An 18,535-nucleotide genomic window follows, 5' to 3' on the forward strand; every position below is an offset into this window, starting at 1 on the left:
TTGCACAGCTGTGTGGGTTTGAAGTGCTTCTGTGTGTTTCATCCCAGTGAACCCCCACACACACTGTGGTTCACAGGCAAAGGATCAGTGAGCACACACGCACACGCACACTCCTGCAGAGGGCAGCTCTTCTGGGCCAGAAGCCCCCACAGAATTTGCACGCATGTCTGTAATTTTTCACACAAAAAATATATAGCACACTATACCCTCCCACAAGGTCAGTAGCAATCCCCAGGGTCCTCTCTATGAAGCACATGGCCACAACAACCCCTCTACTAGGATTCTGTCATGCAGGGCTGAGCCTTGGATTTCTCTCCTGAAGGCACTGCTTGGTTAAATTGGAATCCTCAGGGCTGCTCCTCACGGTAACTCATGATTACATGGTTTCTGCCTCTGCTGGCCTGGGTTGTTTTTCTCCAGGGAGTCACAAACGCTGCCTCTGTGTTTGAAGCATGCTGATCTTCCCTTCCTCCCCACAACCTGTTTCTTTTCAGGCTTTTCTAAGCCCCTGCAACAGTTGGTCCCACCAGGACTGAGCGGACCTGCCAAGTCCTATGGCAGCAGACATATCACAAGAGTGAACCAACCTCAACCTGCATATCAGCTGACCACTAAGTCCAGAAACATGGGCCTGACCCCAGAACAGTACAGAAAATAGAAACAGGCAGGCAGCTGGGCGAAGGACCCACCTCAGACCCAATGAAAAAGAGCAGGGAGACCATCACTACCATCACTACATTCTCACACAGCACACCCTACCCACTGGATTTGGAGGGAGGGTCCCTGGCTACTGACAGTCTTTATCTCCTTAAATAAACCTACAGTTTAATTGCTTTTACGGTTTCTCTACATCCCTTGGTACAATCTGGTGTTTTCCACAGTTGAGCATCAACAAGCTGAGTTTGCTTGTCTGGAACTGAGCATGACCATGAGAGAGGAACTCTAAAACACCTACCCTCTCCACTGTCCCCAGCTCCCACAGCCACAAGTCAGCCCCGGCCAGCCGGCAGAAGCCTAGGTTGGTGGCAATCACCATTTGTATTTCCTGCTTTGGTGACTGTGGGGCGTTTACCCACCAACCCCACAGTTCCCCAGAGTTTTCTTGAGTGCGAGCAGCAGGAAACATTAGATAGAAGGAGTTAGAGAGTGGAGATAAACAGATAGAAAATAAAGGATAGCCTCAAAAGAACCTGGAACCTATTCCAATGAGCCCTGTCTCTGCCCTAAGGCATTTATAGAGACGCCAAGGAGTGGAGCAAAAGAACGCGCCCCCCCCCCTCCTCCAAGCACAGCCAAGTGTAGACCATCTCAGACACTTGCACTCAGGCCCGTGGTCCAATCACCCTCTTTATGTAGACCTGCTGGGTAAAGCTACGAGGAACCTGAAAACAGGCTTCCACAGGTGACCTTTACACCCAGCTTCCAGAGAGAACGTTTGGGAAAGGAGGTTGGAAGCATGGATCGTTGCAGCCCATTATTAACACATGTCCCCAGCTCCTTCCTCCCCTTTTTCTCCAATTCAGTCTTAGCCGCCTTTGAGGCCACCTCTCACCATGCAGGTCAGTCCCCTGCACTCTGTCAACACTGCCTTTACCTTGGCTTCCTTGTCTCTTTGATGCATAAAACATAGTCTTTGGTAGTAGAGACTATGCAGCTTCAAATTATACTGGCCGCGTCCCCAACTGGCAAGTTACTTAACCTTCCCAGGCCTCAGTTTCCCCTGAAGTGAAATGGGGATAATAATAACATTACCTCAAAGTGCTGTGAGAATGAAATCAATGTAGGGCCTTTCTAGCAGTGCCCGGGGCTGATCTAGTAAGTATTCAACAAATGCCAGTCATTATTATCTTTCGTCTATATTAATACAACTGTGCATGCCCTACCTAGCCTTCTCCATTCCATTTTCCATTCAGCTGCCAAAGCCAATCCTCTACAATGCAACTTTAATCGTCCTTCTCCTTGTGAATGCCTATCAGCCAAACTCCTTGCCTGGACCTATGGAATTCCTTTCTGCCACTCTCAAAAGTCCTTAGGTCTGTAGCCCCATGGGTTTCTGAAACTTAATGTGAAAACTCTCCGACCTTGCCTGCCTTACTCTCCCCTTGCCCTGTGCCCTTCACTCTGCCGGGGCTGCCCCATCCCGGGCATTTAAATCAAGAGTCTCCTAGGGTTCCAGCCTATGCTTGGAGTGGCCCCACCTTGCAAAGGCCCCACCCCCAGGCAACAACTCTAGAGGTGCCCCATGATGCAAGCCCCCAGCTCTGGGCTCAGCTCCGCATCCAGCACCGATCTCAGGTGCTGCTCACGCTGGACTCTTCCAGGCTCTTCCACAGGAGGAGGATCTGATCATGCTGTGTCAGCACTTGGCAACCTTGACGTACTTAACAGCAATCAAGGAATTGAAAAGAAGTTCACATATTCTTTGATACTGATATCAATGATAGCGCCTCTTCGAAGTACAGAAAAAAAGTAATCATGATTGATTTTCCTTGTTTGAGTTAACTAAGGGGAACTTCTCAAGAGACACTTCACTACCCCATTAATCTTCTATTAATAATTTGGTCATGAGCCCTCAGAGTCAAAAGTTGTTTCTTTTTCCACTCAAAACTGGAGTGGAAGATGCATCCATGTTTTGCTTGTTACTCTCGTCAGGAAAGCCACGCACAGAGACCTCACTTTGGCACCGGCACTATAACTCTGCTGAGCTCCAAACCAAGAAAAACAAGACAGGATACGGACTATGGAAATAGGGGGTAAACTATACCAAAAAAGGTATGAGAAGAAGAAACACAAAGCTCCAGGCAGTGGCTGTATCTGGGGGCATGCTGGAGGGGGAGGCAGTTGTGGGAAGCATCAGGAGGGGAGGTCATGCTCTGCCTCTCAAGCTGTGGGACAGAGTGACATGCTTATCCCACTACCATGCTTTGTAACGCTCATGTTCAGTATATCTATTCTTCTTTAAAGAGCGTGCATTGCTGTGTGTTCACACGTATATTTTTATTATTACTACTACTAATACCCCCGTTGGGGGAGAGAGAGCAATGATTATTGAGTGACTGAAAGATTCCTTCACGACACCTTTATGAGATAATTCCACATTAAGAATTAGAATACTAGACTAAGACATTCGGAATACCATGCCCAGGTCTTACCCTATGCCCAATGTCTTCCATCAACACTCTACACTGTGCAGGGTCTTAGAAGGCTGAGCCACATCACTTACATCAGTGGGCTCACTTGCCACCCGACTTCCAGGAGTAAGAGAGGAGAGGTGAGTAAGATATCAAGTCCCTGTCCCCTTCCCACCAGGGAGTCACTATGTACTGGCAGCATCTCTCTCCTAAACGCATAGCCCTGGAGCCTTTTGATCCTCCCAAGCCCTCCCCTTCCAGGCCTAGAAAGACTCAGGTTGCCCTCGCTGCTGTTTCAAATCTTGGTGTTTTTTCCTCAAGCCTCCTCACACCTTTAGAAGCTGCCCCTAAACGTTGTCTTAAACTATACAAGCTGGGTCCACGTGTTTTTTGACTGCAAGTGGCAGAACAGAGACCTGAAGCCGTGATCCCTCTCCGCCCTTCTCTGCAAAGGCTGCCATGACTCTATGGAAGGGGATAACTAACAATGGCAGTTACTACTGTGGTTTTATGTTCCTTAGCCACATCATAGAACACTATTTGCTCTTCAGGACTGATGTTACAAACAGCTTTTTAAAAAAAAAGGACACTTAACTGATATTGCTGAAAAATATGTGTAAAATGTGGAAACTGTAATAGAAATGATAAGCCTTTGACACGGGCAACAAAATAAATTGAAAACCTAATTTTTAGGCAAATGGAAATACAAACAGGGAGCCACTGTTCTTATTGGTCCTGCCTCCTGGCCTTCCGTCACTTTGATTTCCCCCTGTGCCTTCCTTTAATGGATGGTCCTAGAACAAAGGACAGGGCACAACAGCACTCCCCGGCAGGTCTTAATACAGAGTGCCTGTGGCGGTGACACTCTGGACAGCACCAGCTCTCTCGTGCTAACAACGGGAGGAGGAAACCTCTGCAGTTCCCCCTCCTCTTCCCGTAGCTGTCTTTCGGGTCCTTTCTGCTTATTCTTATTTTCCAGTGATGCAGCACAAAGACAGTTCTGGCTTCAAGCCCAATTTATCTTTTTTTTTTCTGGAATCAACAGAAGAGGTGCAAATATTATCAAACAATACGCTACAGACAGAGGAACTTCGGTTTGACTGGCACTAAAGAATAACCCGTCCTAATGTCTTGTCATCTCCTCCCCTCGCTGATGTGACACTTGCACTCCCTGACAGAACACTCAGCATCTTGGCAGCATTTGCTGAGAGCGGAGTCGATGGCAGCACAACATTTGGTACCTTAGGAGCAGCAAAAAGATGATTGTGACAAAGCGGGATAACGGCGATGCTGAACGGGGGCAAGTTGCTGGGACAGAAACAACCTTTGCTACCTCAAGCGTACAGTCAGCTGCCCGCCATGTCTGGACTTCCGCTTACTCATGGGTTTGCACTTTCAACCCTATCTCTCAGTTCTGAGGGACGTTCACCAACTGATCATATCTGTTTTTCCTTTCCGCTCCTTTCACATACAAGTAACTACAAGCAGATAGCAGAGCAGAAGGACACTAAAAGGTTAGATAAGTGTATGATGGGTGACAGTGAAAAAAGGTACCATGAGAGCTGGTGATGATTCCCATCTAGGGCCTGGCTCACGGTAGACACTCAGTAAGTATGTATTGAGATCGGCAAGTGGAAGGGAAGACGTTTAAGGTCATTCACAACCTATGGTTTCTCTGAACAAGATGCGTAGAAGGGACTCTGGGTGTAGATGTCCAAACTCATCAGAAGCAATATGAGAAAAGACCTCAACTCAAGTCAAGAAGGGCCCTAAAAGAGTAACTTAGAATTGACATGAACTGTTACACCTTTGATTGATCTCTGGCCCCGGGTAATGCCCCAAAAGTCTCACCAAGAGTCTTAGGAGACCAGAAAGCAGTTGTCTTGGGACTGAAGAAATAGACAAGATGCCAGGCAAGGAGTTACTTAGTTATTGTGTCTTCAAGACACAAGAAAAGGATGTGTCTGCTGGTTTCAGAGCCTGTATTTTTATGGGGCATGTGTTTTCCAATATCACAGCAACCTCGAACCAAGGACAGGAAAGAGACTTAGAAATACAATCCCATGTCTGAATCAGTAGAGTCGATCTTTCCACTTCATCCCTAATGGAAAACTGTCTAGGGTCCAGTGACCTGACTAGGGGCGGAGTGCTGCTGCTGGACAGCTCCCAGGTGGGCAGGCTCTGCATCTGAGTCCTGATCTCTACCTTGTCCTCGGGATACACCAGTCAATGACCCCAATCCTGCCTCTCTAGGGCAGCGCCTTTGACCAAGTCAGGGATCGTTTCTCTCTTCTCCCATTGGTGGATACTGCAGTGTGGCTACTTTGGCAGCCCCCTGCCTGGTGTATGAGGCTGACGAGTGTGATGCCTCAGAGTTGAACGCAGTGGTCTCGACGTGGCCTCTCTGCACAGTAGACAGCGCTACTATTCATTTCTAATTATCACGACTGTGGTTAATCACCTTTTCTAAACAGGCTGGTTCTTTACAATCCAGATCCTTCCAGCTCTCAGGTGCCTTTCCTGTGTTGTCTTCTGCTAGCCGATTCAGTTTTGTGGTCCAGCACAGACATGTCTGCACTGCCCTTTACTGTTAGCAGTCTGGATTATGTAGAGAAATAGCCAGGCTTCCCCTACTTCCTCAATATGTCTCCTCCTGTTAACCACGAATCCTCAATCTGCCTGGCATCTAAGAGTCACTAAATATTTGTTAAATAATAAACAAGGGCACGGATAAATGAGTATCGAATGTCACCTACAGATTTGAACACACCAGCCTGTAATAAACACCCCATCTCCAAACTGAAAACCACCCCGGATGGTTTCAGCATCCCGGATCATGACCCAGGATCAATAATTTCTTTTCATCAGAATCATCCACCTGATCTAGCTTCATTTCACACCCAAAGCTACAGCTAGGCAGAGGAACAGCACACTAGGTTCTTAGTTTTCCTACCCCACGTCACGGTCTTTAGAATAATTCTATTGCAGACTCGGTACCCATGAGTGATGGTGTGTGAGCATCCAGCCAGCAGAATTAGGAAATGATTGGTGGGCACAACCAGTTGGTAGATGGCAGCTGCTGCCCACAATCCCAGGGAATACAGGTCCCCTTGGAGGGAGGTAAAGGGGTCAACAGACAATTCTTGCCACTGAAGATAACAACAGCTTTCCTGCCTCCCACCCACTGGAGGCTGCAAAGAGGCCATGCGCCCTGGGTGTGGGGGGCACAGGCTGCCATGCTGGGAGGCAGAGAGCAGCATACAGTGTGCCCCTCACAGACAGCACTATCACCTCTCCTTTGTTCTCATGACCTTCCTCTCAGCCCCTCTTGGGTTTAATCTTTTACCCAGCAGAAACCTCTTCCATTCTTAATTGCCTCCAATCCATTTTGTCCCCGTCTTTGCTTAACAAGTCAGAATGAAGGAAAGTGTGCTCTTCCAACTCTTGGGCTTTTATTCTAAAGAAAGGATGAGCCTGTCTGGGCTGTAGGGATGCCATGAACACTGAGGAAGAAAAATGCATCCTTTGCTTCTCCTGGGATTCAAAGAGAACTGAGAGTCTATCATGAGTTCTTATAAAAACTCCTCCAGTAAATTGCTTCAGAGAATGCCTTGTCTCACACCTACTAGTGTACTTGGGGAAGGCACTTTTTAAAACTGCTTAGCCCTCCAAAGCTAAATTACCAAATCATATAGCACAATCATGGCTTATTTCAGCCACCTCCTTGCTCCGAGTCAGACGGGAATACTTCTTCCCTCTAAAGACCTCCAGGCTCTTTTATTCTCTATCACGATCATGCACGCATACTTTAAAAGTTCTTTGGGTATAATCCAAAGTTCTTTTACTGGGGCAGAAGACCTCCCATGGATATCATCAAGAAAAAAAAAAGAGAGAGATCCTTTTCCACATCTGTTTGTTTACAGCCGTCTGCTCGGAGCTCTCCTGGGCTCACCATTCCATTCAACATGTGTCTTAGCATGTGATACTGCTCCTAAAACTCCTTTTACCACCTGCCCATCAACATCCACCAACCCTTTCACGTTTCCTTCCCTGGAGCTTTCCGAAATGCTCTGCTTGCCTCACTTGACACCTGCTTCAAGAACTTAATCAGCACATTCAAAAATATCCCAGGTCTCCTCCCGAAGACAGCAGAATTTATAGCTCCTCTGACTAATTTACTAATTCTCCCATAAAATGAAAATTCTGAAAGCCCAAGGCACCACCTCTTATCTCCCACAACCAACACTCCACAGGCGCCCACTCTAGCTAAGAGAAAGAAAGCAGTGTCCTGGATGAGGAATGGGGTACCAGTGCTGAGGTTGAGAGGCGTGTGTCCCAGGCAAGCTCTGCGGCAGCATCCCTGAGAGCCACTCACATCCAATGTCAGCCCCATCTCTAAACACATATTTAAAATATATATATATATATATCAGACTATTCCCAAGGGCTCTTCTGGATCTTACATTCTAACCAGTCAAAAGCCTCTTCCATCCCTTCTCAAAGACATAAGCCATGTCTGCGGCATGTCCTTTACCAGTTGCCTCAAGGGTGGTATCAAGACAGTGCTTCCCAATCTTTCATTATCACCCTTTGCCCTGAAGGATCAATTTACGCCCCCAATCTCTCATCAGTGAAACTTGATATCACACATATATTACATATATCGTGTGTGTGTGTGTGTGTGTGTGTGTGTGTTGTGTCTATGATTAATACAAAGTGAGAGTCACTTCCTGTCTCAATAATCAATCATTACCTTCCTCTTCAGCAGTATTACCCTGCTTGAGAAGGCAGGGCTGACACTGAACCGTGTGCTACTTCTAGATGAGTGACACAAGAGAGGATATTTGCTCCCATATCCAAGGGCCATACATCTATTCAGAGAATCTAAAAGTAACCACTATATAAGCCAGAGTGGGAGAGCCAGAAGTTTTCATGAAAATAAACAGCAGCTTCCCACTCCTCCAAGCCAGGCCAAGCTGTCTCCTGTCACAGGCCCCACACCAGTCCTTTGGAGCCTGGGATTCTCACCTCTGCCCACAGTTACCACTTCCAGATGAATCCCAGCAGGAACAACGGGAAAACTAGGAATGTAGTGAACAATGGCTGATGATGTTCCAGGAACAATTAGAATCCAATCCAAGGGCCCCTGGCAGGCACCGTGGCTGCCTCAACTCAATGGCATCAGCTCAGCTCCCCCTCCCTACAGATGGTTCCCCTTCACCTTACCTTGGCACGCTGGCCAAATACGTCACAAGCTTCCGCAGGTCTTCCTGTCTTATTCTGTCATGATTGCTTCGGGCAGGGAAGGTCAGGATGGGTCCGCCTCGCTTATCACGGCCCCCTGGAGGGAGCAAGAGGAGGGAATTTAAGAAAAGCATCCAGGAAAGTCAACTGTAAATGAAACATAATGTGTCTAAATGTCAAAAGAACAGGCTACAAAGAGCAAAAATCAGAGCAGGTAGGGCTATATGGAGGTAAGACGTACGACTTTGGGCAAGTCACTTTAGATTTCTGCTGCCTCATCTGCAGATGATAGAGATGTCGGTGGGCACACTGCAGGGTGATTGCAAGGGCTGATGGGACAGAGGGAGGAGGCACACTGTAGAAAGGGTCACCCTCTGCACATGTGAGATGATAAGTGTCGTAACTGTTCGTGTGGGGAAAACAAGCTGGGCAAAAGTGCTTTGTCTTAGAAATTTAACCTCCAGTCACTTCTCTTTGTACACTCCAGTGATGTGGGATCATGCTCCGGGAGCTGACTGTATGAAAGGCCTCAGAGGCATCAGGACAATATTGCCAGGAACCTTCCAGACGTGTGTAAGACACACCGTGAGTTCTCTGCCCAGCCCAGAGGTCAGCTCTACCCACTGGCTGCCTGAGGTGCCACCTGTTACATCTGATGGAGAAGCACGTGAATCGCATTAGAAATCCATATGCTCGGGGTCTTACTAGAAACCACACGTGAAAAAAGCTAGGAGGAGGGAACCAAAATGACGACCGCTGCCTTTATTAGGACAGTCTTTGAGACGGTTACTATTTCTTTCCTCCATTTTCCAAACTTGCTCTTTGCTGTTATTACGTAATTTTAAAATTCATTCATTAACAGACACTGCAATTATAAAGCAGACCAAGTTTCTCAGGGGGCTGGGTGGGGTTGAAGCTGAGGGGAGGTGACTATGTCCCCACAGTACACGGACTCTCTACTAATCACAGGCCACCCATCTCGGCAGTATGATCACAGATGCCCACCTGCATCTCAAGCATCCGCTGACATCCCCACAGTGGGGACCAAAGGGAATTTAATGGGAGAAAGATGGGGGACACATGGCCATAGCACCAGAGCAATCCTAGAAAGAAGCCTGTACTAGCTCATTTAGAAAATGATCTCCTCCTATATGACTGAGTGGCCCAGGTCCCTCCCAAGTGTGAGCTCAGGCACAGTGCTTTCCTCTAGTCCAGGAGCACACAGGTGTCATTGGGGGGCTTGTCAAAGAGCGAATCCAGAATACCCTGAAGGACAGAGACACTTCAGGAGGACACCAGGTAGACGACTCCATGAGTTATGTGCCTTCTGCACCCATGTGAGGACTTCAGATTTCCCAGCACCCCCATAAATTCTGACAGGATGAGTTATAACCCTAGCATTTGGGAGACAGAGACTGATCCCCAGAACTTGATGGCCAGCTAGTGTAAGCAGTCAGTGAGCTAGATGAGATGAAAGCCCATATTTCAAAAAATTAGGTAGAGAGTAATTGAGAACACACGTGGTGTTGACCTCTGGCCTCTATATATGCATACATGTGCATAAACATCAAGACATACATTCTCTCTCTCTCTCTCTCTCTCACACACACACACAGAGAGAGAGAGAGAGAGAGAGAGAGAGAGAGAGAGAGAGAGAGAGAGAGAGAAAGAGAGAGAGAGAGAAGGGGGATTGAAGGAGATTGCAGGGAAGAAAGGGTTAAACAAAATCAAGCCACTGAGCAAGACCAGCATCCAGGTCCCTCTCTACCCCAGCAGAGTGGATTTGTGCACATATAGAGTTGAGCCACAGGTTTCCCAACTCCAGATCTTTCATACACCCAGCCCTAGTTCTTTGTATTGATGATCGCCTTGACCTCATCTGCCTTGGAAGAAGACCTTATCTCCCAACTGTGATCCATGATCCATATGAAAAAGGAAGCACAAGGGTTAGAGCAACAGGTTCTCAAGCTAAAAGGATCTCAGACATCCTTCTCTGCTAGCCTTGATCTCATCACCCTAAGCATTTTTACTCTTGGAGGTGTGTGTGTGTGTGTGTGTGTGTGTGTGTGTGTGTGTGTGTATGTATGTATGTCTGCCACAACTGTCAGTTTTCTCCCGGACCTTCCAGGGACACCTCATAAGTAGGGCCATGGGAACCTGAGGATCAGAGACTTTCATGGGCAAAAGGTGACCTGGTGTTTTGGAGGGTTGGTTGGTATTGTCCCCTCTCATCAGGAGACAGGTTCTGGGTATGTAGGGGGCCTCCAAAGGTGGGAAATTGCCTCCTTTTCTCCAAGAGTGTCTCTTTTGTACGGATCAAGAGGTAAGAAAAGGCAGCAGGATCAATCCTATCTTCTTTTCAGAGTAGGAAAGACATCCAAGAATAAAGAGGAAGAGCAAGTATGGAGGAGGAGGAGCATTATGCTCCAAAGCAGGGGACAATGGATGGAGTGAGGCCTCACTTGGGTAAAAGGAAGGACCTAGCACTCAGTTTACAGGGCTGTGCCTTTCTCTCTACGGCAGGCTACAGAACCCAGGAGGAGAAGAAAATAAAGACAAGTCATGGAGACAGATAAGCCTGTCTCAGAGCAAAACAAGAGACCAAAGCCACCTTTCAAGGTCAAGATAGGCTTTAGTTACTGAGCAGAAAGCCACAGAACCATTGTCAGTAGAAAGCATGGGGACGGGGATGATAGAGGCTTCAAAGATAGGTGTTGAGAGGTGCCATCTGCTCTGGGCCCCATTCTGTGATGGCAAGAATTGAGCTAGTGAAGAATGTGCATGGGGCGGAGCTGGTGAGGGTGAGAACCGCTCTGTTACATCCAGCGATCCCAGAAGAGAGGGATCCTTTGCCATCGATTCCCTGTCAACTAACAGGGCAAACAGAGAGGTGGAAGGCAAGAGAACAAGACTACAGACATATGTAGATGCTAAGGACATGGATTGCCACAGTAAGACGAAGTTAGATGATAGCGTCCAGAGGCTGAGCACTCATGAAGCTGTATCACTGATGATGGAGATGGAGACTGATATTAGAAGGAGATGAGAGATGAAGCCTGAATCCCCAGTGCTAAAGTCATTGTTTATTAGGTGAGAGGAAACATAGCCATATTTAAAACATCACAGATGGTGGCATGATCTTCCATCAATAGCACCATTCACTTGTTCAACAAGCTCTTACCCTTTACCTACCCTTTACCTACCCGTGTAAGGCTTTGGTTGTAGGAGCTACAGGATAAGAATGCGGAGGATGGGGGTGGAGGGGTTGGGTGTTCTAGAAATGTCAATGGCTCTCCTTCTGTGTAGACAGGAAAGCAGGGTGGGGAAGGAAGAAGGGCCCAAAGTGAGAGACATTGTTTCATTGATGGAAGTGGGGGGAACTCACACTCTGAGAAGGTACCAGGCTCCAGTTAGGGGAGCATATGGAAGCAGCGTGGGAGGGAGACACATCTCAGGAAGCATACCGAAAGTTGGATTCACATAACAATAGCTCTGCAAGATTTTAATGTATTCACACACACATTTTTTTTTTTAAAGGAATGAGGCTATTTTGTAGTTGGAAATGCCAGGTTAGACTAGATAAAGTTGGTTATTGTGGGATTTTACAGAGCCTTAAAAATGTTAATGTGCCTTGATGGATGGTCCACGTGGAGGGTGGGAGGACTTCAATATTCAGCAGTTCCCAAACTTCCTCATTTTCAAAGACCACCTTATGGAACATACTTTGAAACTTGAGGGTTCAGAGTATAAAAGGTTGTCCCCAGGAGCACGGAGCATCTGTGAGAACAGTGGGACATGATGGCAAGGGATCCAAAGCCAGAAAAGAATCGCCAGGAGGTGGCCAAAGGCAAGGCGTAAGCGTGTGAAGATCCTAGGGATGCAGTGGGTCCTCCACAGGAGGGCTGAGTAGAAAGAAGAGATCTGGGTGCTGTGAGTGGGAGGCCCAGAACCCAGAGCTGTGGGCCATGGAGCCCAGAAGGGCAGGACTGGGACAATGGAGGCACTCCCAGGGACAGACACAGCCACGGTCACACACGCCCACATGCCCACATACAGAAGTGGTTGGGCTGCCCTGGCCTGGTCCAGATGTCCGTTGTCATGGCAACATGCTTTCTTTCACCTGGCCCAAGCTGAGATGCTGGCAGAGGAGGGCGGGCACAGCTAATGGTCTGTTTCTCTGCCTACCATGCTCCTTGCTTTGCTCTCAGAATGAGATGCAAACTGCCACACTGCAATGTTTAACGGTGGTGGGGGGGGGAGGGCGGGAACCTCTCTACTTGGTTTTATTTTTGTGTTTTGTTTCCTGACTCAGAGTGTATAGAATAGGAAAATAATTTCTCATTTTCCCTTTCAGGTGTAGTCAGTTGTCATCTCCCAATCACCCTCAGTGCCCTTGCCAGGCATGGGAGGGCAACGTTCCCTAAGCCCAGAAGCTCCTGACAAGCATGGATGAGTCAGGCTCGGCTCGTGCAGGCACACAGCGGTCAATGGCACACTGCCAGGGCCCTTACGCTCTCTGGGAAGTTCTTACCTGCCTCATCTCTGACTGCCTTCCTGGCAAACTGCTTCCATGAGTCCCGTAAAGGCGACTCCCTATCTCTTAGTGGGCTTTCCCAGGCCTGGCTGGGTCCCACTCACATTCTTATTGACTTACATAGGAAAAAATGAGCCATAAACTAGGAGACGAGGGTCCCCATGTTAGAACATACTATGTCTGTCTTCATAGTCCCTCATGGATGCTGAACAAGATGGCGTCAGAAGCCATGGGCTAAGGCTAAAAAGGCCTCTGGATGAGGGGAAGTGGAAAATAACTTGGGAAGGAGGAGGACCAAGCTGACAGGTATAGGAAAGGCACTCTTGGGAAGGAAACCATCTAGCATGAAATAAACAAGGCATCTGCAGGACACCCAAGGGATAGGAAGGACACTGTCTTAACTTAGGGCCATAAAATTGAAGGAAGTGGGCTGTAAGCCTGTGCTAGGAGTTGAGGCGATGAGGCCTGGGGCACATCATGCACAGAGACCACCAGGACTTCCACACGGGGCCTGTCCACAATTCAGTAAGCACTCCAAACGCTAGTTCACCTTGAACTTGTCACAGACGTGCCTCTATGCTGACATCACAGCACAGGGTGCTCCTGAAGGTTGTTCGGGTATGCCTCTACATCTTTAGTAATGAGGGGCTCACTACCTAACACAACAGGGTATGGTGATACATTTGTAATCTAAGAAAGAAAGCTTGCCTGAAGATCAGAGGACAGGGCCAGTCACAGAGTTAGCCACAGAGATCTGGCAGTGGTGGCACACACCTTTAATCCTAGCACTTGGGAGATTGCTAACAGAGGCAGAGATCCGTCTGGATTTCTGTGAATTCAAGGCCACACTGGGCTACATGAGATTAATCCAGTCTAAAAGAGAAACAGCCAGGCAGTGTTGACACATACCTTTAATTCCAGGCCTTGGGATCACACACCTTTAATCCCAGCATTAGGAAGGTGGAGACAGGAAGTGATATGGCTGGGCAGAGAAAGGAATATAAGGCCGGAGGAATTTGCTCTCTTGCAGAGGCTCTGGCAGGCTGAGGAGTTGGTCAGGTAAGAGGTGGTGGCTGTGGCTTGCTCTGCTTCTCTGATCTTTCAGCTTCCACCCTGATATCTGGCTCAGGGTTTTGATTATAAGACCAATTAGAATTCATGCAACAATGGGGCAAGGCAGCTTTTGGATCTCAGTTGTCTTAACAGCAACAACTGTGAGAAGATAGCATTCCACCCGCGGCTGCAGAACGCACCTATCTTACAAAGGCTCCCGTGTGTACCCAGCACATGCCTACCTCCCTTCCCACACGACACTGACTTACTGCCCTCTCTTCTCTCTAGTAAGGTGAAGACAACTCAAATATGGTTTCCCTTTCCACAGATGCCCTCCCTTTCCCCCTTCTCTCCACTATGGTGGACACGTCAGCCGAGCCAGCAGTACCTGTGGGATGAGTCATTGTACTAAAGGAGCATGCTCACTCATGCCCTGTGGCTCCACGGCCGTTCATGCAGACAAGACAAACTCTCCAGAAATAAAGGCTCTGTCGATAAGGTGTAGCACACCAGGGCTTCTCTCTCAAGGTCAGGCCTCTGTGCTGCTCCCACTGTCACTACCCAGATCAAGCCCAGGATCTGCTAAGTTCTGATCCAGAAGGACTCCGGTTCAGCTGCCAAGGTTGTGACGTCATGGGAAACAAACACGCTACCTAACCGAACACACACAGCTAGGTTCCAATCAAACTATTTACAAGAAGCCGTCATTGGCCTGAAGGCTGCAGACAGCTGATGACCAACTTACACGCTGTCATTTGGCGCGTAAGATAGGATGGGAGAGAAGTGTGGAATGAATATTTGGAAGTTACCATTCAGAAAACAAATCAAGAAACAAACAAACCAAACAAACCAAGAACAAAACTTGAGAATACAAACACTTGAGCTGCATGGGCTAAGAAAATAGATAAGGAGAAGCCAAAACTAATTGTAATCCCCTGTTTGTGACGCACTAAGAAACAACAGATATAACCCCAGGGAACCACATGTGGAGTGGATACTCTCTTCCTACCAGAAGTGCCACAGTCACAGTGCCACAGTGGCCCTGCCAGAGAGGGCACATGAGGCAGCAGTGTGTGGGGATCTGCCCATTGTTGCGAGTGTCCTCTAGAGTCCCCAGGTAAGATGAGAGCCCCCTGTGCCTGCCACTGTAGTCAGGAAGCAATGGCTACAAGCCAAACTTCTCCTCTCACGGGTCCACGGAGGTGAGGGAGCGACCACACATGCGCACACAGCTCAAGGAAGACATGCAGATACTCACCAGACACAAAGGCCACTTTCTCCTTCAGGATGGGAAGGACATCAGAAGCTTTCAAACCATCATTCCGAAAAGATCCTGCAGGACAACAAAACAGACACAGGATAAAGACGTCTGCTGCCGGTCAGGTCCCAAGGTCCCACTCTCAAGTCTCCCAGATCCATCATCTGGGCTTGTGCAGGTCTGTAGCCTAGCCCAACACAGGGAGCCTCCCCATGGTGATGGGGTTAACGACATCTTCTCTTGGCTCTTGTCAAGAGAGGACAATTCCAGTCACTCCCCTACCGAGTCCACGCCCCAGGGACAGCACTGGCAGCCCTGTGGTTGTTGAGTGACTTGAAAATGGCAACGTGTTTTCAAAGCACGTTGGTACATCTAGCGCCTAGCACAGTGTCACAGAGACAGCACGTTAGTATATACGGATATCACGGTAACCCTAAATGACATCTGCTTGCAGATACAACTGTTAGACTTCATTTTACAAACGGGAAAAATAACCTACAAAAATCTAGTAGCTGGAAGCAAAGTTGATGATGCTGTCCCATACCCACCTCCACCCCTAATGGCATCACCCGTCCCCCACAGAAACAAATCTCCTGAAGAAGTGTACTTTGGCTATCTGGACCTTTAAGTCTGACTTCTTGGCTGTAAAATCTTTTCCAGGGTCTAACCAAGTTTCTATTAAGGGACAGGAGGTCGACACCCAGAACTCGCCAAAACTGGAGAGGACTCAGCTAGAAAAACTGTAGTCCTGAAAGTCAAGGGCAATCTAGCCCGTATGAGGAGTGTGGGAAGGGTGGACCAGCTTTCACACATACACAAAACCCCAGGCTAGCCCACTGTGACCCTGGTAGTTAGCCCCAGTTCCTCACAAGAACTCTGCAAGAGAACTACCCACACCCACGCCCTCGGAGCTGTCACTGGGGTCTCTGCTGTATACCACCATTAAGACATTACACCATGGATCGCACAAGCAGTCGCTCAGCTCAGTGCCATAGGGCCGGGGAACATGAACACCGTTCTAGCGTCTTTGTCCACATGCTGTGAGGCCAAGTATGAAATCTACAAAGGAAAGTAGCACTCTGGGCAAGCTTGTCTCTATCTCTCAGTCTTTCAACATCATATAAATTTTACCAACAAACCAGGAATGAGTTCACTGGTCCAGGGAAGAGGAAATTTCATGCCCCGGTGCCCACCCAACCAAAGAAGAGAAAGAGGTGCGTCACCTAACGCCAGTGTCCAAGGTCAGAGGTCATAATCTAACCCCAATCAAATTTCCAGTGCCTGGCCATTTCATCTCTTTCTTCTTTTTCACGTTTCTCTGAGGTAGTGAACCTTTTAGCCAGCAATTACACGTCTTCAGAAGGTGACACACGGGCTAGGATGCGGAGCGACAGCTGCAGACTGACTGAGCCGCAGTGAGGGGAAAAGGAACACTGGCAAAGAGAGCTCTGACGTCGAAGCCCCCAGCCTTGTTCCGGACCTCTGGCCCTGGTTTCTTCAGATAGCTACGCTCAAACCTTACCTCCCACACCAAAACCCACTGCATCTCACGAAAGAGACTGATCAGCATCAATTAGTACACAATTTGCGAATAGTTCCTATGACTTGCTTTGTCTTTTCTTTTCTTCCTCATGCAGCAGGAAAACATTTTAGCTTCTCAACCATTTTTAACTCATGACATCGCAGTATCAAAAATCTTGTTTTACCAAGTGAAATGTATTTTCCTCAGTTTTAAATACTCTCCTTACATCAGTCTGCTGCACACTTGATTGCTATAAAAATTTCATATAAAAAATAAATTCTATCCTGTCTTTTTCCAGATTATTTACAAATTCAGAGTAATCCAGGCCTGGTGGTGCAGGCCTATAAGCCCAGCTATTCAGGAGGCCGAAGACAGATGGTTACAAGTTCAAGACCAGCCTTGGCAACTTAGTGGAAGGATTGGGTATGTTCCGTCCAAACTACTCTCACTGCAAAGAAGAAGGCCCTAGTCTCATCCTTCCCTCTCTCTTCCTTCTCACTCCAAGGCGCAGGGCCTGGAGGATGGCAAGCCATTCCTCCATGTACTTAGTGATCATGGGCTCTGGTGAATGTCAGTCTTGAGCTGGCCCCTTCTAAGATTCCCGGGCTTCTACTTCCTGGGCCAGAGGCCTCCCCAGCCAGATCAGACTACGGCTGGGCTACATGCCTGACTATGTGCCCGCCACAAGAACTCCCAAAGTACCCAGATTTACTAAATCCATTACTAGGAAGGAATCATTCCCAACAGCAGCAGCAACAAGATTTTTCACATTATAAAAGCATTTGCTTAGGGGTCTTTTTAAATAAAAGTTCCCTTAGTGGTTTAAATTAGTTTTTCATTTGCCAAAAATTGAATTACAAATAACTTTTCAACAATACATGCATTATGTAAAGCCAAGCAGAGCTAAACTAATTAGCCCGGGGGCTCAGAAATTGGTGACCTTGCATATAAAACCTATTTGCACTGGCTGAAGAGCCTATGTATGAATTCCCCCAGGGCCCTTGTGAAACCAGCTGTTAGAATATATAATAAAGGGTAAGTTCATTGACCACTAACTCAAACAGGACCAATGAAATTGGAACATGTTTTCACTATCAGGTACACATCCCGGTAGACTCCTGGTAAATGGCCAATAAATATTTGATGAAAGAATAAATGACTGAAAGTTACCCCTTCCTAAAGTGAGGTGCACAAGGTCAGCGGCATCACTTGTCATATAAACACTAGGGTGTCCCCTAGCCTTTCTAAGTCCCCTCTTCATATTTATTGGCCTTCACAACCAGATCACTATCAGAGCAACATGTTTTGAAAGGATGTATTAGAAACAAATTCTTCATTCAGTCTCAGTGTGTTTTGTTAAACCAGAACAATTCCTCCCTGGCTTCCTGGCCCCTTCTTTCTTGGGATCAGGTGGGGACCGGAATTGTTGCAGGTAGACCAGTTGCCAAAATGGAAGAAAAGTGATAGAAGAACTTTAAGTACACGTGCCTTGCAGGAGGCAGCTTCTACCACAACTGACACAAAGTGTATCTGATAGTATTATTAGGCCGTGAACACTAGACCAATGGTAGACTAGCTTTTTTCTTAAGACAAGCCCGCTGAAACAGTAGATCCATTACTACCTCTATAGAAGGCCTGAGAAGAAATAAAAGCCCCTAACTCCTCGGAAGGCCTATAAGGGAAAACAAAACAAGTCAGTGGGAACCCATGTGGACCTGACCCAATGTGGGTGTTGTGCTTTCTCTTAAGGACAAAGGCATGCTTGGCTAGCTTTCAGTGCTAAACCCACCACA

At 47.6% G+C, this 18,535-nt stretch overlaps 1 protein-coding gene across 36 annotated transcripts in view; it reads right to left on the reverse strand.

Moving 5' to 3' along the window:
- The window catches only part of Kalrn (kalirin RhoGEF kinase), a 605,995-nt gene that overhangs the window by 415,497 nt on the left and 171,963 nt on the right, over nucleotides 1-18,535 (reverse strand). For all 36 annotated transcript variants that reach the window (XM_015993393.3, XM_042259218.2, XM_042259217.2 and 33 more), the window contains exons 2-3: nucleotides 15,221-15,295; nucleotides 8,358-8,472 (exon numbers count right to left, since the gene is read on the reverse strand). In XM_015993393.3, the coding sequence (XP_015848879.1) occupies nucleotides 8,358-8,472; nucleotides 15,221-15,295 (190 nt within the window). The remainder of the gene's footprint in view (nucleotides 1-8,357; nucleotides 8,473-15,220; nucleotides 15,296-18,535) is intronic.

This window comes from Peromyscus maniculatus, chromosome 12 (genome assembly GCF_049852395.1).
Source record: "Peromyscus maniculatus bairdii isolate BWxNUB_F1_BW_parent chromosome 12, HU_Pman_BW_mat_3.1, whole genome shotgun sequence".
NCBI classification, from domain to species: domain Eukaryota; kingdom Metazoa; phylum Chordata; class Mammalia; order Rodentia; family Cricetidae; genus Peromyscus; species Peromyscus maniculatus.